General features: G+C 44.4%; 1 protein-coding gene across 1 annotated transcript in view; it reads right to left on the bottom strand.

Moving 5' to 3' along the window:
- The window catches only part of CTTNBP2 (cortactin binding protein 2), a 178,873-nt gene that overhangs the window by 62,970 nt on the left and 95,968 nt on the right, over positions 1–19,935 (bottom strand). The window contains exons 6-7 of the mRNA XM_065423243.1: positions 5,571–5,721; positions 1,972–2,226 (exon numbers count right to left, since the gene is read on the bottom strand). Of these exons, the coding sequence (XP_065279315.1) occupies positions 1,972–2,226; positions 5,571–5,721 (406 nt within the window). The remainder of the gene's footprint in view (positions 1–1,971; positions 2,227–5,570; positions 5,722–19,935) is intronic.

Here is a 19,935-nt window from a genome sequence, read left to right as displayed (position 1 = left end):
GGATGTGTTATTCCTTGACTTTAGCAAAGTTTTTGATACGGTCTCAAACAGTATTCTTGCCGGCAAGTTAAAGAAGTATGGGCTGGATGAATGGACTATAAGGTGAATAGAAAGCTGGCTAGATCGTCGGGCTCAACGGGTAGTGATCAATGGCTCCATGTCTAGTTGGCAACCGGTATCAAGCGGAGTGCCCCAAGGATCGGTCCTGGGGCCGGTTTTGTTCAATATCTTCATTAATGATCTGTAGGATGGTGTGGACTGCACTCTCAGCAAGTTTGCAGATGACACTAAACTGGGAGGAGTGGTAGATACACTGGAGGGTAGGGATAGGGTCCAGAGTGACCTAGACAAATTAGAGGATTGGGCCAAAAGAAACCTGATGAGGTTCAACAAGGACAAGTGCAGAGTCCTGCACTTAGGATGGAAGAATCCCATGCACTGCTACAGACTAGGGACCGAATGGCTAGGCAGCAGTTCTGCAGAAAAGAACCTAGGGGTTACAGTGGACAAGAAGCTGGATATGAGTCAACAGTGTGCCCTTGTTGCCAAGAAGACTAACGGCATTTTGGGCTGTATAAGTAGGGGCACTGCCAGCAGATCGAGGCATGTGATCATTCCCCTCTATTCGTTATTGGTGAGGCCTCATCTGGAGTACTGTGTCCAGTTTTGGGCCCCACACTACAAGGAGGATGTGGAAAAATTGGAAAGAGTCCAGCGGAGGGCAACTAAAATGATAAGGGGGCTGGAACACATGACTTATGAGGAGAGGCTGAGGGAACTGGGATTGTTTAGTCTGCAGAAGAGAAGAATGAGGGGGGATTTGATAGCTGCTTTCAACTACCTGAAAGGGGATTCCAAAGAGGATGGATCTAGACTATTCTCAGTGGTACCAGATGACAGAACAAGGAGTAATGGTCTCAAGTTGCAGTGGGAGAGGTTTAGGTTGGCTATTAGGAAAAACTTTTTCACTAGGAGGGTGGTGAAGCACTGTAATGGGTTACCTAGGGAGGTGATGGAATCTCCTTCCTTGGAGGTTTTTAAGGTCAGGCTTGACAAAGCCCTGGCTGGGATGATTTAGTTGGGAATTGGTCCTGCTTTGAGCAGGGGGTTGGAATAGATGACCTCCTGAGGTCCCTTCCAACCCTGATATTCTATTCTATAGTCTATGTAATAAAGTATGGCAAATAGTGGCAAGGTCCTCAGACAAAAAAAAAAAGCTCACAACCTCTTAGCCAGACTCAGATGATAAACAGATCTGGCCACAATTTTTAAAAGCGTGGAGAAATTTTAAGTGCATCCATTTTTCGGTGCCCCATCCAATATACCTAAAGAGGCGTCATTTTCACAGGGTGGGTTCTCTGCCTTTTCTGAGAATCAAGCCTCTTTTATAATGTCTCAGGTTAAGCACTCAATATCACTAGTTGATTTTTAAAATCTTAGGCCCTATTCTCAAAACTATCCTTCCCTATGCCCCTCAATGACATCTCTGTTCCATTCTCTCTTCCAGAAACAGTCTCAGATTTGAACTGATACAAATCCTACTTCTCATTAAAAAAAAAAATTTCAATTAACCATTCAGAGTTAGTAGCGTCAAGCTTCTGATGCCAAATGTTGCATTAGTGCTTGGTGTCAAGAAACTGCCCTGCTGACATCAATTAGCCAGGGTGGAGTAGGTCAGATTGGATTTCTCCCTGCAATCATAATAAAACTTTTTCCAGCTAACGTACTCCTTTCCAATTGAAAAGCCTGCGTAAAGCACAGATACTAAAAAAAAAAAAAAAAAAAGAAAAACCACTATTCCATGGACAGTTGGAGACTATTTGCAAAATTAAGATAATTTTCATTTAACTATGAACAGTTACATTTACAATTAAGGATGTCATTAACTTGACATGTCTATATTAAATAGACACACAATTAATGGAAAAGTCATTTAATTGCTACAATAGTTATAACAACATACAGACAGACCTTAAAGCCTTTTGATGCTGCTATATGGGCAGCAGTCCAACCCTCTTTGTCAGCATGGTTGATAAGATCTGCAGAAACAACAGGCCTTGCTTTACTGGGATAGCTGTCTTCTCTGCATTCCAAGTCAAAGAAGCCTGAATTAGGCTGTGCATCATTCATTAAGTTTCCATTGTCTGTTTCTCCATAGTACATAAGGAGCTTGAGGCTGTCAACATTACCAGAATCCACAGCTGCATGAATTGGTGTCCAGCCATCCTAAAGAGACAAAAATGAAAAGCACAACCCCACCACACACGGAGAAAAGTGGTTAGTTACAAAATTTATATTACTAATTGCTTTCTATCAAACATGCTGTCTGTAAAGCTTTTAAGCATCCAACAATGGCTGGTTATAAACAAATGTCACAGTTTTGTATGAGACAGTCCATCTGTTGTGCTCTATGCATAAGTATGTGTGTGAGATGCCTGGTGTGAAATGAAAAAGGTGGGTTACAATCCCATAATACCTGCTTGGAAAAAGACATTTATTGAGCCACCACAGGTCGTAAGGGTCCACCGAAAACATGCCAAGTGGAGGTCAAACTGAATCAAAGCAACCCTCTGCCAGGGATGTCTTGGGTTGCAAATTGAGAGCTAATGTAAAATTGTAACTGGACCTTTGTCAGATTTTTTTATTAACTATTCTGTACAATTTTATATAGCACTTTTTTCCTCTCTGGCTATACACAATGTTAGCTTCTCTCTGCATTAGCACAACAAACAATGCAGCTGCTCTTGGAAGAATTTTCAATCCTTTATTCTCCTTTGATGTCCTTAATTTAAAGGCCACAGTCTGAACTTGTCTCTCCTACTTATTTTCTTCTAAATTATCACTACATTTGAGCTGACCATACAAGCTTCTTTCCATTGTAAGTGACAAAAAGATTATCAGCATACAGTGGTGCTGGAACAGTTTTTGGAGTGGGGGTACTGAGATGCACCCCTCTTGCCCCCATCTGCGTCCCTCACCACCCCCCTAGAGCTGGGGCCAGAAGCACGCCCTTGGCTCCGGGAGCGGGGATGCGGACAGGAGTAAGGCAGTGGAGGCTGGGGCCACAGTTATGTGCGGGTGCAGAGTCCCAGGCATGGGGCTGGCAGCCGGGACTCCGCATGCAGGGCGGACGGCCAGGACCCTGGGGCCAGCAGCTGGGACCCTGGGGCTGGCGGGGGAACCCCTGGGCACAGAGCCAGCGGCCGGGCGGAACCCCAGGCTGGCAACTGGGACTCTAGGGCAGGCAGCAGAGCCCCCAGGCATGGGGCGGGCTGCCGGGACCCTGCATGCAGGACTAGCAGCCAGGACCACCCAGGCATGCAGCCGGCAGCTGGGACCCTGCATGCAGGGCCAGCGGCCAGGACCCTGGGACCAGCAGCGGAGCCCTTGGGACCCCAGCGGGACTCCGCATGCAAGCCGGTGGCTGGGACCCTGGGGCTGGCAGCAGAGCCCCCAGGGACGGCAGCCAAGCAGGGCCCCAGGCTGGCAGCAGAACCTCCGGGCCGCAGGGGGCCGGCAGCCAGGACTCAGGGCGGCAGGGGCGCGGGGCCAGCAGCCAGGACACCGGGCGCATAATCTGGGGGTGCTGCAACACCCCCTGCAGCCCTACTTCCTGCACCTTTGTCAGCATATATCTATGGTCTGAGTTTTGTAATCTCCTTAGTTTGGAAAAATCAATACGCACATTCATACAACTCAATACTGTAATATTGGTTCCACCCTCCTTTGGTTCTACCCTTCATCATTTTGCTACTGCATTTTCTACTCTAAGGAAAGATTTTTTTAATTTCAGGGATGCTTGATGGTTTGGATTTTACTTTCAAAGAAATCCACTTAGAAAATGCATGCCCTAGTGAGAGAAATGTCTTGCAGTAGATTGTTTTTCCAATTTTAAAAAATGAAACCGTTTAATGTATTCGCAGATCTTGACCTCAAAAACTAAATTTTAAAGTCATTTATTGGTCATCTGCAGCCAGCACTCCACAATGAGAGTTGGCAGAAAGGTACAAGGAACATTCCCCCTGTATTACCCAGCAGAGCAGAGCACAATGGCAGTGCTCACACTCCTTTAACAGCAAAGACTGATTCAGGATTCTTCCTCTGTCTATGATATCTTCCTCAAAGTTGGTAGGAAAGGATGGATTCATGGACCTGGCCTCCTGACACCAGATAGGGAGTCTGTTCCCATGTGGGGGAAAAGCACGCTGTGCCTTCTCCAAAGGTAGTGCAGTGGCAAGACTTCTGTGGCAGTGGGGAGCACTCTGGAGACACTGGGGAAAAATGTGGAAGTGTCTCAGTAACAAAGGCATTTTAGTCCCAATGACTGAATTTCAATGGGACTTAAGTGCTTTTGAAAATTTTATCCATTGTACCTCCCTAGGTCTTCTTCTCAGGGTGATGCACTTCTGTAGCACCACCTTCCATAAGGTGTGGCTTAATATTACAACAAAGAAGCAATCAGTAAGTGGCAATTTCTGTAACGTCTTGGTATAAAAAGTCAACTTAACAACCAGACAAGATCTTTTCAATAATGTTTTCTATATCCTCTTTTCCTCTAATTTCAAAATGAATTCAGGTTACTTTCCACAAAAAAAATCAGCCCCTTTTAACCTAATTAACATGCACTATGTGTTTAAAAGACTAAGGGCTTGGCTACACTCGGGACTTCACAGCGCTGCCGAGGGGAGTAGCTTGCAGCACTGCGAGCGAGCGTGCAGCGCTGCAGGCACTGATTACACTGGCGCTTTACAGCGCTGTACTCGCTGCGCTCAGGGGGGTGTTTTTTCACACCCCTGAGCGCAGCAAGTTGCAGCGCTGTACAGCGCCAGTGTAGCCAAAGCCTACAACACGTACAAAATATCTTTCATACAATATTTCTATAGAGTCTAAATCTCACAACAGTCAGTGATAAAAAGTCTCAATATTATGTGTACATGTCAAATTTTTAAGCAATAGCCCTGAAGTATGTGAATAAGGGAATGCCTAACCTTTAAATTTGAAGACTCTCACCTACTCTCTCCCCATCCACACCACACACATACATTTTGTTTTATCCTCCTCACTCTCTCTTTGTAACAAATGTCTACGAATTTCTTTCACAATCCTTGCTGAAGAATGTTTTCTTCAAGGATAATGTTGATCTGCAATTAGACAAGATGCCCCAGAGGTATAGAGGTATCAGGGGCTACCACATATCCCTACCTCATTCATGACTGCCACCAGGAGAAGTAAGGCTATAACAACACTGCATACCATGAGAGTTGACAGTGAAGCAGATCGATTCTACCTCTGCTGTCCTACACAGGAACATGGTATACAAGATGTTGCATTTTGAAACGGAGGCTAAGAGGAAAGCTAAGTGATTTATAAGTTTTTAGGGAAACTATGCAACCTAAACAAATAGAAAACATTCTACAATGAGACACAGCAATATTAAAATCAAAGCTTTTACTAATTCCAAAACACACTGAGTATTACATCATTAAAGAGTTAAAAATTACAGTGCAAGGAATTCTGATTTTTGCAGCTGTTCAATTCACACTGTGATTTTAGAAATTCTTTTAACTTACACTGGTTTTTACACTTCGATCTGCTCCAGCTTCCAGCAAAAGTTTGATACATTCATTATTTCCATTTCCACAGGCTAGGTACAAAGGCGTCTGTCCTCTTTCAGCAGCATGGTTAACGTCAGCCTGATACATAATTAATAATTCTGCACACCTATGAGTGGAAACATCAGGTGACAACACAATAAAAGATTCCTGTATTTGACTTTTTAAATGCTATGTGAAGTTACATGCACATTTAAAAACCATATTTAAATGTTGTATTGATGTATATATTAACATAGACTAATTTAGTTAAATTAATCACATCAATCCTAAATTATTGTAGGTATATTAAAGTTCTATTTAAAACTGGCAAGATTGGAAAACTGTATTTTACAAGAGCTGACAAAAACGTTTTAGTTGACAGCTATTTGAATAAAAGCCTTCAAGTGTGAGTAACAAAGGAATGTTTTTTTTCCTGACCACTGACATCAGAGTGCTATCTCTTTAAATATTTGGCAATCCCTCCGTTACTCTCACAGCAGTTACGTTTGTAGTTCTACAAAACAGCAAATACTGAAAACACAAACTTGTTGTGAAGCTTTACAATATTTTCATTAGAAAACAGCATCTAAAGCGTCAAACAGAACTGTAGAGATATCTCCTATCCATGAAATATAACAGCTGTGAAAGATTGCTTTTCAGATGACTAAAGATTTGTCCACAAAAGCCATACACACTCTTGCCTCCTCATAACAACATACTTTTATTCAATATTTAAATTGCTGTAGCTTTCACAGGCCCAGTTGAGGACTGGAGTCCCACTGTGATAAGTGCTGTGCAAACACACAATCTCTGACCAAAGACAAGCAACATGAGGATGGAGGAGGACACAATTATGTGTGTATGATTGTGTATATAATTTGTATACAGTATACACTTTTTTCCCCTCGCAATTATAAATAGACATATTCCCAAATGTCCCTCTACCCAGCTGTCATTCATTGGCTTATTTCATAAGGGCACTGCAGTACAGCTGGGTCTTGACGAGAGGGTTTTATGGATTAGTTCAGGGAACATGTTCCATGCGTCACAGACACATGAAAGTACACATGGAGATGCATGAGAGTGCAGCTGACAGGAAGGCAGAGGAGGCTGGAATCTTTGATTGAGCAGGTAAAGTTGAAAGAGACAGAATAAAATGCAAGAAAAGACAAGTAAAGAGGGGTACTCAGATTAAGTTATAGGTGCAGCAGGCCTGTATAACTAGGGTCTCCACTCATGGAGCCATTGATTACATCAGAATCTCAGCTTTCATCTAAAAAATGAAGATTCTAGCCATAATGGTTGTAAAGAAATGTGTGAACTGACCCATTTATCTCAATGAGGCTGTAACAAAAGAAAAAAGCTGCGAGGGAACCCAACATCACCTCCACTGTGGTCTGAGAAGAGTGACGTGGGCCACCTGCTGCCACTCCCATCTTTCAGCTACTCCCAATGAGGGGAGGTACTGCTGGCCTTCCTGGGAGAAGGGGATGCCCAGGCCACTACCTCTCTGGAACGGTAGGGAGAGGGCTGGGCCACAGGAGCCCCATGCTGTGGTTGACTAGCACCCTGAATTGCTTTAATCTTACCCTGAGAGGGAAAGTTGTGTGAAGAGTCTTACAAGGTGAAGACAAGAAGCTGAACTTGATGCAGTGAAACAGGAGGAGTTATTGGAAGGATTCAAAGAGGTGCCTAATATGCTCTAAGTCAGGGGTCTCAAACTCAAATGAGCACAAGGGCCACATGAGGACTAGTACATTGGCCCGAGGGCCGCATCACTGACACCCCCCCTCGCTGCCCCTGGCCCCGCCCCCACTCCACCCCTTCCATGAGGCCCCGCCCCTGCCCCATCTCTTCTCCACCTCGTCCTCCAAGCAGTTTTAATAAAATATATACACTCAGTAAAGCCCCCCCACTGCACTGGGCTGTGCCACCACTCCACCCCTGCTCTGCCTCTTCCAGGGGTGGCAGGTTTGTAGAAATTTTGGTGGGGCCCAGAACCTGCCCCTCCCCCAACTCCGCCCCCACCTGTTCTGGGAGGGAGTTTGGATGGGGGAGGGGGTCTGGGGTGCAGACTCTAGGATGGAGTTTGGATGCTGGGTGCAGGCTCCGGGCTGGGGCACAGGGTGTGGGGTGCAGAATGGGTGGAGGGGTACAGGCTCTGGGAGGGAGTTTGGGTGCTGGGTGCAGGCTCCAGGCTGGGGCACGGGGTGGGGTGCAGGATGGGTGGAGGGGTGCAGGCTCTGGGATGGAGTTTGGGTGCTGGGTGCAGGCTCCAGGCTGGGGCAGGGGGTGGGGGTGCAGGCTCTGGGATGGAGTTTGGGGATAGGAGGGGGTGCAGGGGTGAGGGCTGTGGGGCTAGGGATGAGGGGTTTGGGGCATTGGAGAGGCTCAGGACTAGGGCAGAAGGGCAGGGGAAGGGCAGTGCCCTGGCCTTAGTGGAGGGGGGCACTAGGACCCTGCGGCAGCAGGTGATGCCAGAAGCCGGCAGAGCGGAGCTGAGTCAGCATGAGCTGCAGGCTCCGGGTGGTGAGGGGGCAGCAAGTGAGGCCGGGGGACACTCGGGGGAGGTGTGTGGGGGCGGCAGGCGGGACTGGGGGAGAGACCCTGCCCCAAACATTGGGGAGCAGCGCCCAGGGAGCTTAGCTGCCACATAAAATAACTCGGGGGGGAGGCGGGGGGGAGGGGAGTTTGGCAGAGACAGGAAGTAACGGGTGGGGTGCGCGGGGAGCTTGGCGGGCCGCAGGGAAGAGCTCCGCGGGCTGCATGCGGCCCATGGGCCGCATGTTTGAGACCCCTGCTCTAAGTGATAGACAAGAATTACAATCTTAGCAACTGTGTTAATGGATTCAAGGGACATGGTGTTTGGGAGGCCAGAGAGGAGGTGGTTACAGTAATCAAGATGGGAGGATGATGCCAGCCTGGATGAAAGTTTTGGCTGTCTCTACAGCAATGAAAGGATGAATCTTCAAAATGTTATGGAGGAAGTAGCTGCAGGAATTGGACACAGCCTGAATATGTCTGGCAAGGAAGGAGACCAGTTAAAGGTGACAGGCTGGATCAACAAGAGGGATGGTGGAATGGATTAAAGGGATATAGTGAGGTTATAAACTTGGTCCAACATTTAGATTGCATACTATCAGCCTTTTATAAAAACCTAAAACTATCAGAAATGCTTCCATCATTCATTAAAACATTACAGCGGAATTTTTTTTTAAACAAACATTCTTTTGCAGTGTTTGCAACCCAAACACTGGAGCACTGTCTTGGTAACATTTAAGATTATTAAAGCTGGTTCTAAGTAAAGCTGATAAAAAAACTAAAAAGTTTTCATTGGAAAAAATAAGTTACCTTCTTGTAACTGTTGTACATTGAGATGTGTTGCATATGTCCATTGCAACTGTAGGTGCGTGCATGTCCCGTGCACCAGTGCTAGAGTGTTTTCCCCAGTGCAAGGGTTCTCTAACTTTTTTTGATGGGCCCCCCTTTGAAAATATTTCAGACTGTGATGACCCCCCACACACACACACGCCACCCTTACTTCTAAGGGCTGCTGCTGGCGGCAGCGCTGCCCTCAGAGATGGGCACCTGAACGGCAGCCACCGCTCTCCAGCTGCCAGCTCTAAAGGCAGCCTGGAATTTAGGATGGCAATACAGTGACCCCTCTCCCCCCCCCATAGCCTTGCAACCCCCTTTTGGGTCATAACCCCCAGTTTGAAAAACACTTCCCTAGCAGAATCCCTAACGGCCCTGCCCACACTTGAGCTCCTCATGCTCCAAACCAAGGGAAAAATACGGGAGGAGCTTTGCTTCTCCTTCAGTTCCTTTGCACCAGAAGCTAATGGTAGTCTCCGATGCACTGGGGGAAGAGGACAGGTGGTATAGTGGACATATGCAACACATCTCAAAGAACAACAGTTATGAGACGCTGAGTAACCGTTTCTTCTTCTAGTGCTTGTATATGTCCATTACACTGTAGGTGACCCCCAAGCTCTTATCCCTGACCATGGGGCTTGGATTCTTATTAGAAAAAGGGACTGTGGGACCTACATTTGCATCTTCCCTTGATGCAGCAGTCAGTGCATAATGTCTGGTGAATGTATGAACTGAAGACCACATAGTTGCCCTGCAGATGTCCACAATAGGGATGTGTGCCACAAATGCTGTTGAGGCTGAATGTGCTCTAGTTGAGTGTGCAGTCAGCCTGCCAGGGAGTGCTATCCCTTTGGAAGCACAAGAGTGCTGCAGCTGGTGATCCATTTCGACAGTCTCTGTGTTGTAACTGGTTGACTTCTCTCATATGCTCTGAATATGAAACAAAAAGCTAGGAAGAAACATGGAAGGGCTGTGTCCCATCCACGGTCCCATCCACGGTGTGCAGCCTTTGCTCATACCTGTGAACATGATTCATATGAAAATCAGATACTATCTTTGAGATGCTCTTAGGGTGTGGCCTAAGCTGAACCTTGTCCTTGTGGAAAATGGTGCATGGTGGATCAGAAACCATAACAACATAAGAATGACTATACTGGTTCAGACCAGAGGTCCATCTAGCCCAGTATCCTGTCTTCCTACAGTGGCCAATGCCAGGTGCCCCAGAAGGAATGAACAGAACAGGCAATCATCAAGTGACCCACCCCCATCACCTATTCCCAGCTTCTGGCAAACAGAGATTAGGGACACCATCCCTGCCCATCCTGGCTAATAGCCATTGATGGACCTATCCTCCATGAATTTATCTAGTTCTTTTTTGAACCCTGTTATAGTCTTGGCCTTCACAACATCCTCTGGCAAAGAGTTCCACAGGTTGACTGTGAATTGTGTGAAGAAATACTTCCTTTTGTTTGTTTTAAACCTGCTGCCTATTAATTTCATTTGGTGGCCCCTAGTTCTTGTGTTATGAGAAGGAGTAAACAACACTTCCTTATTTACTTTCTCCACACCAATCATTATTTTATAGACTTCTATCATATCCATCCTTAGTTGTCTCTTTTCGGAGCTGAAAAGTCCCAATCTTATTAATCTCTCCTCATACGGAAGCTGTTCTATACCCCTAATCATTTTTGTTGCCCTTTTCTGAACCTTTTCCAATATCTCTTTTTCGAGATGGGCAACCACATCTGCATGCAATATTCAAGATGTGGGTGTACCATGGATTTATATAGCGGCATTATGGTATTTACTGTCTTATTATCTATCCATTTCTTAATGATTCCCAACTTTCCGTTAGCTTTTTTGACTGCTGCTGCACATTGAGTTGATGTTTTCAGAGAACTATCCACAATGACTCCAAGATCTCCCTCGAGTGGTAACAGCGAATTTAGACCCCTTATTTTATATGTATAGTTGGAATTATGTTTTCCAATCTGCATTACTTTGCATTTATCAACATTGAATTTCATCTGTCATTTTGCTGTCCAGTCATCCAGTTTTGTGAGATCCCTTTGTAGCTCTTCGCAGTCTGCTTTGGACTTAACTATCTTGAATAGTTCTGCATCATCTGCAAATTTTGCCACCTCCCTGTTTACCCCTTTTCCCAGATTGTTTATGAACATGTTGAATAGTACTGGTCTCAGTACAGACCCCTGGGGGACACTACTATTTACCTGTCTCCATTCTGAAAACTGACCATTTATTCCTACCCTTTGTTTCCTATCTTTTAATCAGTTACCAATCCATGAGAGGATCTTCCCTCTTATCCCATGACAGCTTACATTGCTTAAGAGCCTTTTGATGAATGATCTTATCAAAGGCTTTCTGAAAATCTAAGTACACTATATCCACTGGATCCCCCTTGTCCACATGCTTGTTGACCCCCTCAAAGAATTCTAGTAGATTGGTGATGCATGATTTCCCTTTACAAAAACTATGTTGACTCTTTCCCCAACAAATCGTGTTCATCTATGTGTCTGACAATTCTGGTCTTCACTATAGTTTCAACAAGTTTGTCTGGTACTGAAGTCAGGCTTACTGGCCTATAATTGCTGGGATCACCTCTGGAGCCCTTTTTAAAAACTGGTGTCACATTAGCTATCCCCCAGTCATTTGGTACAGAAGCTGATTTAAATGATAGTTTACAAACTACAGTTACTAGTTCTTCAATTTCACATTTGAGTTCCTTCAGAACTCTTGGGTGAATGCCATCTGGTCCTGGTGACTTATTGCTGTTTAATTTATGAATTTGTTCCAAAACCTCCCCTAATGACACCTCAATCTGGGACAGTTCCTCAAATTCATCACCTAAAAAGAATAGCTCAGGTTTGGGAATTTCCCTCATATCCTCAGTCATGAAGATCGATGCAAAGAATTCATTTAGTTTCTCTGAAATGACATTATCGTCTTTGAGTGCTCCTTTAGCATCTCGATCGTCCAGTGACCTCACTGGTTGTTTAGCAGATTTCCTGCTTCTGATGTACTTAAAAAAAATGTTGCTATTACTTTTTGAGTCTTTGGCTAGCTGTTCTTCAAATTCTTTTTTGGCCTTCCTAATTGTATTTTTACACTTCACCTGCCAGAGTTTATGCTCCTTTCTATTTTCCTCACTAGGATTTAACTTCCACTTTTTAAAGGATGCCTTTTTGCCTCTCACGGCTTCTTTTACTATATTGTTTAGACACAGTGGCACTTTTTTTGGTTCTCTTACTATTCTTATGAATTTGGGGGTATACATTTAAGTTGAGCCTCTATTATGGTGTATTTAAAACGTTTCCATGCAGCTTGCAGGGATTTCACTTTTGGCACTGTACCTTTTAATTTCTGTTTAACTAAATTCCTCATTTTTGTGTAGTCCCCCTTTCTGAAATTAAATGCTACTGTGTTGGGCTGAGGTGGAGTATAGGGAACTTCCCGACAGACATGGTCTTGGCTCATATACTAGCTCAGAGATGAGAATACTCATCTGGGATGCACACTAACTTGTCCAGGAGGTGGATATGAGGGCAATAGACTGACTTGAGCCATGCCTGTAATGCTCTGAGGTACAGTCTGGCCTGAGGGGTCACATAAGTACATGCAGCCATGTGGCCCATAAGTCTTAAGCAATTCCTCACAGTGGTCCACCAGTGATCCTTGAGGGATGTACAGAGGTCCCGTATAGTCTGAAATCTGGAAAGACCTTTTTTAGAGGCAATAACATCGACTGTATTTAATTTCAGGACCAGGATGTTGAACAGCCAGAGTTCAATGAACAGCAATTTGTAGCTATTGTCTGGAGAGAGCCTGAACCAACCAATCGTTCAGGTAAGGATAAATGTGGACATCTCTCTGGAGGAGGTAGCCTGCAACCACTGCCACGTACTTGAGTGAATACTCTTGATGCTGATGACAGACCAAAGGGCAGAATAGCAAATTGACTATGATTGTGTCCTACGATGAACCTCAGAAACTTCCTGTGGCAAGGATGGATCACCACATGGAAGTAGGCATCCTGTAAACTGAGGGTGGCACACCAATCTTCTGGATCTAGGGAAGAGATAGCTGTAGCCAAGGACATTATGGAGAACTTCATCTTGATGTATTTGTTGGGATTCCTAAGGTGTACAATGGGTCTGAGACCCTGACCCGCTCCCCCTGGCTTTGGATATTAGAAATTATCAGGAATAAATATCACTGCCCCAATGAAGAGAGGGCACCTCATGAGAGGGGTCTCTGAACTCTGTAGTGGGGGACAGGATGGAGGGATAGAAAGAAAATGCAGGGTATATCCCAACTCCACCAAGCTTAGCACCCACTTGTCTGAAGTGATGGACTGCCACACAAGTAGGAAATAGGACATGTCCCAGAAATGGGGGGAAGAGCTAGGGAGTTCCTGGTTGGATAGCATGCTGTCCTTGACATAAAAGTCAAAGTGACTGTTTTAAGACCTGTGGATGTCTAGATGAAGAGACTAAGGAAGTAGAAGGCATAGGTCTCCTCCTCTGAGACCTTCTCTTCCTCTTACACCGGTCAGCCTGATGGAACAGGTAATGCTGCTGGTATTGAGTAAGGCTGGTATTGAGGATGATATTTTGTCCTCTTCATAGCCAGCATGTAGAGACCGAAGGACTTTAAAACTGCTCTTGAGTCCATTAGTATGTGGAAAGCCTTGTCTGTTTTGGAAGAGAACAAAGCACATTCCTCGAAGGGAAGGTCCTCAATTGTCTGTTGCACCTCCACAGGAATCCCCAAAGACTGCAACCAGGAGGAAAGGTGCATAGTCGCTGCCATCGACATAACCTTGGCTGTAGAATCCACTGTGTAAAAGGAGGCCTGCATCAAGAGACCAGGCAGCCTTTAGCAACAAGGGACCAAAACTGCTCTCTAGAACTTTCCAGCAGTTTGTTTGCAAATTGAGAGATTGCCTCCCAGTTAGAGCAGATTGAGGCAAGTCCCGAACTTGAGAGTCCACAGGCTAATTGGTACGGACTGTCACTGGTCTCAATACCAGCAGGAGAAGGCTCCCTCCATGTTGATCTGTTTGTACAACATAGTGGCACTGTGGATCTGGATGCTGGGGGCATCCAATAAGGCCAATGCAGAGATCAGTACAGTACGGGACCCCAGGCATGTTTGACTCAACCATCACAATCCCTGGCTGTACACTTCTCAATTATACTGACAGGTCATTTCTACACTGCAATTAGGATCGATTAGTAAACTGGACTCGTTTAAACCGCATGCATTTGAATACAGCCAAAAGCAAGGTCAGGCATCTAGGAACAAAGAAGGTATGTCAAATTTACAGCATGAGGGAGTATATTCTGGAAAGCAGTGACTCTGTGAGGCACATAGGGGTCTTGGAGGATACCCAGCTGAAACTGAGCTCCCAATGTGATGTGGTAGCTAAGAGAGCTAATTTGATCCTTGGCTATAAAAAGAGGAATATCCAGTTGGAGTAGGAAGGTGGTATTAACTCTGTATACAGTATTAGTAAGACCATTACTAGAATGTTGTTTCCAGTTCTGACTGGAAAAGGCTCAGGAAAGAGCTAAAAGAATGATTTGACAACAGTAAAAAACCAAACCAAACCAAAAACAGTTACTTACCTGTACTGCCACAGTTCTTCAAGACATGGGTGTCGACATGTATTCCACTTGATTGTGTGTGCTCCCAGCTCATTGGGATACTGTCCTTGTTAGGAGAGTTAAATTGACTATTTGTCCAAAGCAGATGGCGGATGGGCTGGCTGGTTGGAAGTAGGCCTTTTCCTTTGAGATTAATGTCTCTTCCTGGACAAGTCCTGTGGTCTAGCTGGATAAGCCACCTGCCGAAAATAATGCTGGGAATAGAGTCAGTATTGTTGCTGCTGTTGTTGTTGACCCCACGGTGACACCTCCTTATCACTGGGGTATAAACTTCTGGTGAATGTAAAGTAGTTCAAGAGTCTTTAAAAAAAAAAATTATGTCTCATCAGTTTTCTGTGAAAATAAAAATCAACCATCAAATGGTAAGTCCTCTATACTTTGTTGGACCTCAGGGACTATGCCAGAATTCTGTAACTGCAAAGCTCTTCTCATTGTTACAGGTGAGGTCATAATCCTAGAGGAGGTGTCTGCTACATCCAGTGCTGATTGTAATGACATCCTGGCCACTAACCGGCCCTCTGCAATGAAAGCTTGAATCTCTCCTGGAGGATTCTGGCAGCTTATCTTAAAATTCTGTCATATTCACAATTCACAAAATCATATTTTGACAATAGAACCTGCTGATTGGCAATGCACATTAGTAAAGACGAGGTTGAATAAATTTTTCTTCCCATGAAATCCAATTTTAAGACACTATGTCTTTCACTTCCAACTTAAATCAGTGGGCTTCCCTATGGGTAGTAAGGAAGCTGGGGTATGCCACAAAGTCTTTGCAGGTTCCAAAAGTCCTTCATTTATAGGAAGAGCTGCCCTCCCTGGAGCTGAAGACTGGAGTACATCTATTGGTTAATGGGTATTCTCCCAAACATACTCTGCCTGCCCATTCGCCATAGAGATCTTGACATTATTTAAAATCCACAGGCACAGGAGACGAGGAATCTGATATAGTGGAATTGTCCGATGAAGAAGATGAAGAGGAAACGGAAATCAAGGCTAATGGGATCTTCTATGATTCTACTTGCTCCTGCAATAAAGACTCAGACTGAACCGGCTCAGAGAGAGAACCTCCATATGGTCTCTAGATTACTTGGGTCAGGAGGCAAGACAGCAGGAAAGTTTGGTGACTGTACCTTGGAGTGAACCAAGGATCAAGACCCTGAAGATCAAGGGACCTCCCAAGGATTCCATGAATGCCACTGAGGAAAGGGATATGACATTGACTGCATGTAGGAACCGGGCCACAAATCCCTATCTCTGGTATGAGAATTGTACCAATTCCAGTGCCAATGGTGATCTCCTAAAGATCTAAAGCACTTTTGGGCTCGGTGTCTAGATGAAGAATAGGAAGTGGAAGATGACTTCAACAGGGGAAACTCTCCAAATAATCTGATAAGAACAGAGGAGCCACATCTGGAGGAGCCTGTTAAGCTGTCTGGAGTGGCTCAGGAACATGAGTACCAACCTCAGAGCAGAATGTGAAGATGCAGGGCACAAACCCCAAAGTGGTTGTGAGTTCTATACTTAGATTTCACCAACCAAGTATCAAGTGTGAATCCTCAGGCACTATAACAGCCTTAATATGAAGTCACAGACAGCCCTCTTGGGTACTCCAATCTATCTTGCCACCCAGGTAAGCTTGCCTTTGTGATAGATGTTTTTCCTTACACCAAAAACCACAATATTCAGGTTACTCCCAGTCCCAAAGAACCAGTCACTTACTCCAGGTCAACTGCACCTTAGATCCTAGATCAAAGACAATACTTGTAGCCAATCCTATAATAAATTAACTAAATATTTATTAAAGAAGAAAAAGAAATGAGAGTTATTTACAAGATCAAAGCAGGTAAAATACACACACAAATGAGTTACAACCTTAGGTTCCAAAAGGTATTAGAAGCTGCTATAATATATTAAATTCTAAGTCCTTTAAGGGCTGACCCAGACCAAACAGTTAGAAATCCCTTGTTTATGCTTAGAAATCTTTGCCCCTCAGAGTTCAAGCAGTATAGAGAGATCCAGTTTCTTCTGATCAGAGATTTTTATTCCCTTCCCCCAGAGTTCAAGCCAATGAGATGGATCCTTGTGCACATTTCCTCTTCATGGGCGTGGGGGAGCAATCAACAAAGTCTTTGTCCTTTGATGTTTCACAATGGCTCATTGGTTTCAATGGGCCTTTTTGTGTTCAAGCCCTAGCATCTTCTGTAGGAAGCCAGCCTTTACATTAATTAAAGCTTCTTTTCTGTTTGGTGAGTTACACAGTTACAAGGTTTACAACGTAAAAACTTAGCCCTGGTCTACACTACAGAATTACTTCAGTATAACTATGTCAATCAGGGATATGAATAATCCACACTCCTGAGTGATGCAGTTATACCAACCTAAGAGCGATGTTGGTGGGAGAACTTCTCCCGCAGCCACAGCTAACGCCTCTCATGGAGGTGGAATTATTAAGGAATTTGAAGAGCAACTAGCAAAAGACACAAAAACTAACAGCAATTTTTTTTAAAGTATATCAGAAGCAGGAACCCTGCCAAATAATCGTTGCGACCACCCGACGATTGAAATGCTAAAGGAGCACTCAAGGAAGTCAAGGCAATTGCAGAGAATCATAGAATCATAAAAGATCAGGGTAGGAAGAGACCTCAGGAGGTCATCTAGTCCAACCCCCTGCTCAAAGCAGGACCAACGCCAACTAAATCATCCCAGCCAGGGCTTTGTCAAGCAGGGCCTTAAAACTTCCAAGAGTCCACCACCTCCCTAGGTAACCCATTCCAGTGCTTCATCCTCCTCCTAGTGAAACAGTGTTTCCTAATATCCAACCTAGACCTCCCCCACTGCAACTTGAGACCATTGCTCCTTGTTCTGTCATCTGCCACCACTGAGAATAGCCTAGCTCCATCCTCTTTGGAACCCCCCTTCAGGTAGTTGAAGGCTGCTATCAAATCCCCCTGCACACACACTCTTCTCTTCTGCAGACTAAATAAGCCCAGTTCCCTCAGCCTCTCCTCATAAGTCATGTGCCCCAGTCCCCTAATCATTTTCGTTGTCCTCTGATGGACTCTCTACAATTTGTCCACATCCCTTCTACAGCGGGGAAGCTAAAAGAATTTTTTGCATTGGTTTTCATTGCACAGGATGCGAGAGAGATTCCCACATCGGAGTCATTCTTTTCAGGTGACAATTCTGTCCAAGTTTCAGATGACGATAGAAGTGGTTTTAGAACAAATCGATAAATTAAACAGTAATAAGTCACCAGGACCAGATGATATTCACCCAAGAGTTCTGAAGGAATTCAGATATGAAATTACAGAACTACTAACTGATATGTAACCTATTGCTTAAATCAGCCTCTGTACCAGATGACTGGTGGATAGCTAATGTAACACTGATTTTTAAAAAAGGTTCTAGAGGCAATGCTGGCAATTATAGGCCAAGAAGCCCAAATTCAGTACCAGGCAAATTGGTTGAAACTATAGAAAAGAACAGAATTATCAGACACAGAGATGAACACGATCTGCTGGGGAAGTCAAAACAGCTTTTGTAAAGGGAAATCATGCCTCAACAATCTATTACAATTCTTTGAGGGGGTCAACAAACATGTGGACAAGCATGATACAGTGGATATAATGTACTTGCACATTCAGAAAATCTTTGACAAGGTCCCTCACCAAAGGCTCTTAAGCAAAGTAAGCAGTCATGGGAGAAGAGGGAAGGTCCTCTCATGGATCATGGTTAAAAGATAGAAAACAAAGAGTAGGAATAAATGGTCAGTTTTCAGAATAGAGAGATTTAAATAGCGGGGTCCCACGAGGTCTGTATTGGGACCAGTGCTGTTCAACATATTCATAAATGATCTGGAAAAAGAGGTAAACAGTAAGGTGGCAAAGTTTGCAGACAATAAAAAATGACTCAAGATAATTAAGTCCAAAGCGGAGTGCAAAGAGTTACAAAGGAATCTCACAAAAGTGGGTGATTGGATAACAAAATGGCAGATGAAATTCAATGTTTATAAATGCAAAGTAATGCACATTGGCAAACAATTTCAACTACACATACAAAATGATGGTGTCTAACTTAGCTGTCACCACTCAAGAACAAGATCTTGGAGTCATTGTGGATAGTTCTCTGAAAACATCTGCTCAATGTGCAGCGGCAGTCAAAAAAGCTAACAGAATGTCAAGAACCATTAGGAAAGGGATAGATAATAAGGACAGTAAATACCATAATGCCACTATAAAAATCAATGCTACACCCACACCTTGAATACTGTATGCAGTTCTAGCTGCCCCATCTAAAAATGATATATTAGAATTGGAAAAAGTACAGAGAAGGACAACAAAAATGATTATGATATGGAACAGCTCCTATATGAGGAGAGATTTAAAAGACTGGGACTCTTCAGCTTGGAAAACAGTCAAGTAGGGAGGGATATAATAGAGGTCTATAAAATCATGAATGGTACGGAGAAAGTGAATAAATAAGTGTTACTACCCCTTCACATAACACAAGAACCAGGGGTCATGCAATAAATTAATAGGCAGCAGGTTTAAAACAAACATAAGGAAGTATTTTTTCACACAATGCACAGTGAAACTCACTGCCAGGGTATGTTGTAAAGGCCAAAAGTATAACCAAGTTCTAAAAATAATTAGATAAGTTCATGGAGGATAGGTCCATCAATGGCTACTAGCCAAGATGGTCAGGAATGCAACCCCATGCTCTGGGTGTCCCTAACCCTCTGACTGCCAAATGCTGGATGACAGGGAATGGATCATTTGATAATTGCCCTGTTCTTTTCATTCCATCTGAAGCATCTGACATTGGCCGCTGTCAAAAAACAGGATACTAGGCTAGATGGACCACAGTTCTGACCCAGTATGGCTATTCTTATGTTCTTAACCTGCCTTCTAGAGAGACATTAAATAATACCTAGCTCATATACAGCATTTTTCATCAGTAGGTCTCAAAGCACTTTACAAAGGAGGTCAGTAACACTATCTCCATTTTACAGAATTGGCAACTGAGGCACAGAGAGGTGAAAAGACGGTTACTCACCGTTGTAACTGTTGTTCTTCGAGATGTGTTGCTCATATCCATTCCAGTTAGGTGTGTGCACGCCACGTGCACGATCGTCGGAGAAATTTCTACCCTAGCAACACCCGGTGGGTCGGCTGTGGAGCCCCCTGGAGTGGCGCCTTCATGGCGCTGGATATATACCCCAGCCGACCCAGCGCCCCCTCAGTTCCTTCTTGCCGGCTACTCCGACAGTGGGGAAGGGG

The sequence above is a fragment of the Emys orbicularis genome, chromosome 1 (assembly GCF_028017835.1).
Source record: "Emys orbicularis isolate rEmyOrb1 chromosome 1, rEmyOrb1.hap1, whole genome shotgun sequence".
NCBI classification, from domain to species: Eukaryota; Metazoa; Chordata; order Testudines; family Emydidae; genus Emys; species Emys orbicularis.
This window is presented reverse-complemented; position numbering and strand designations above follow the sequence as displayed.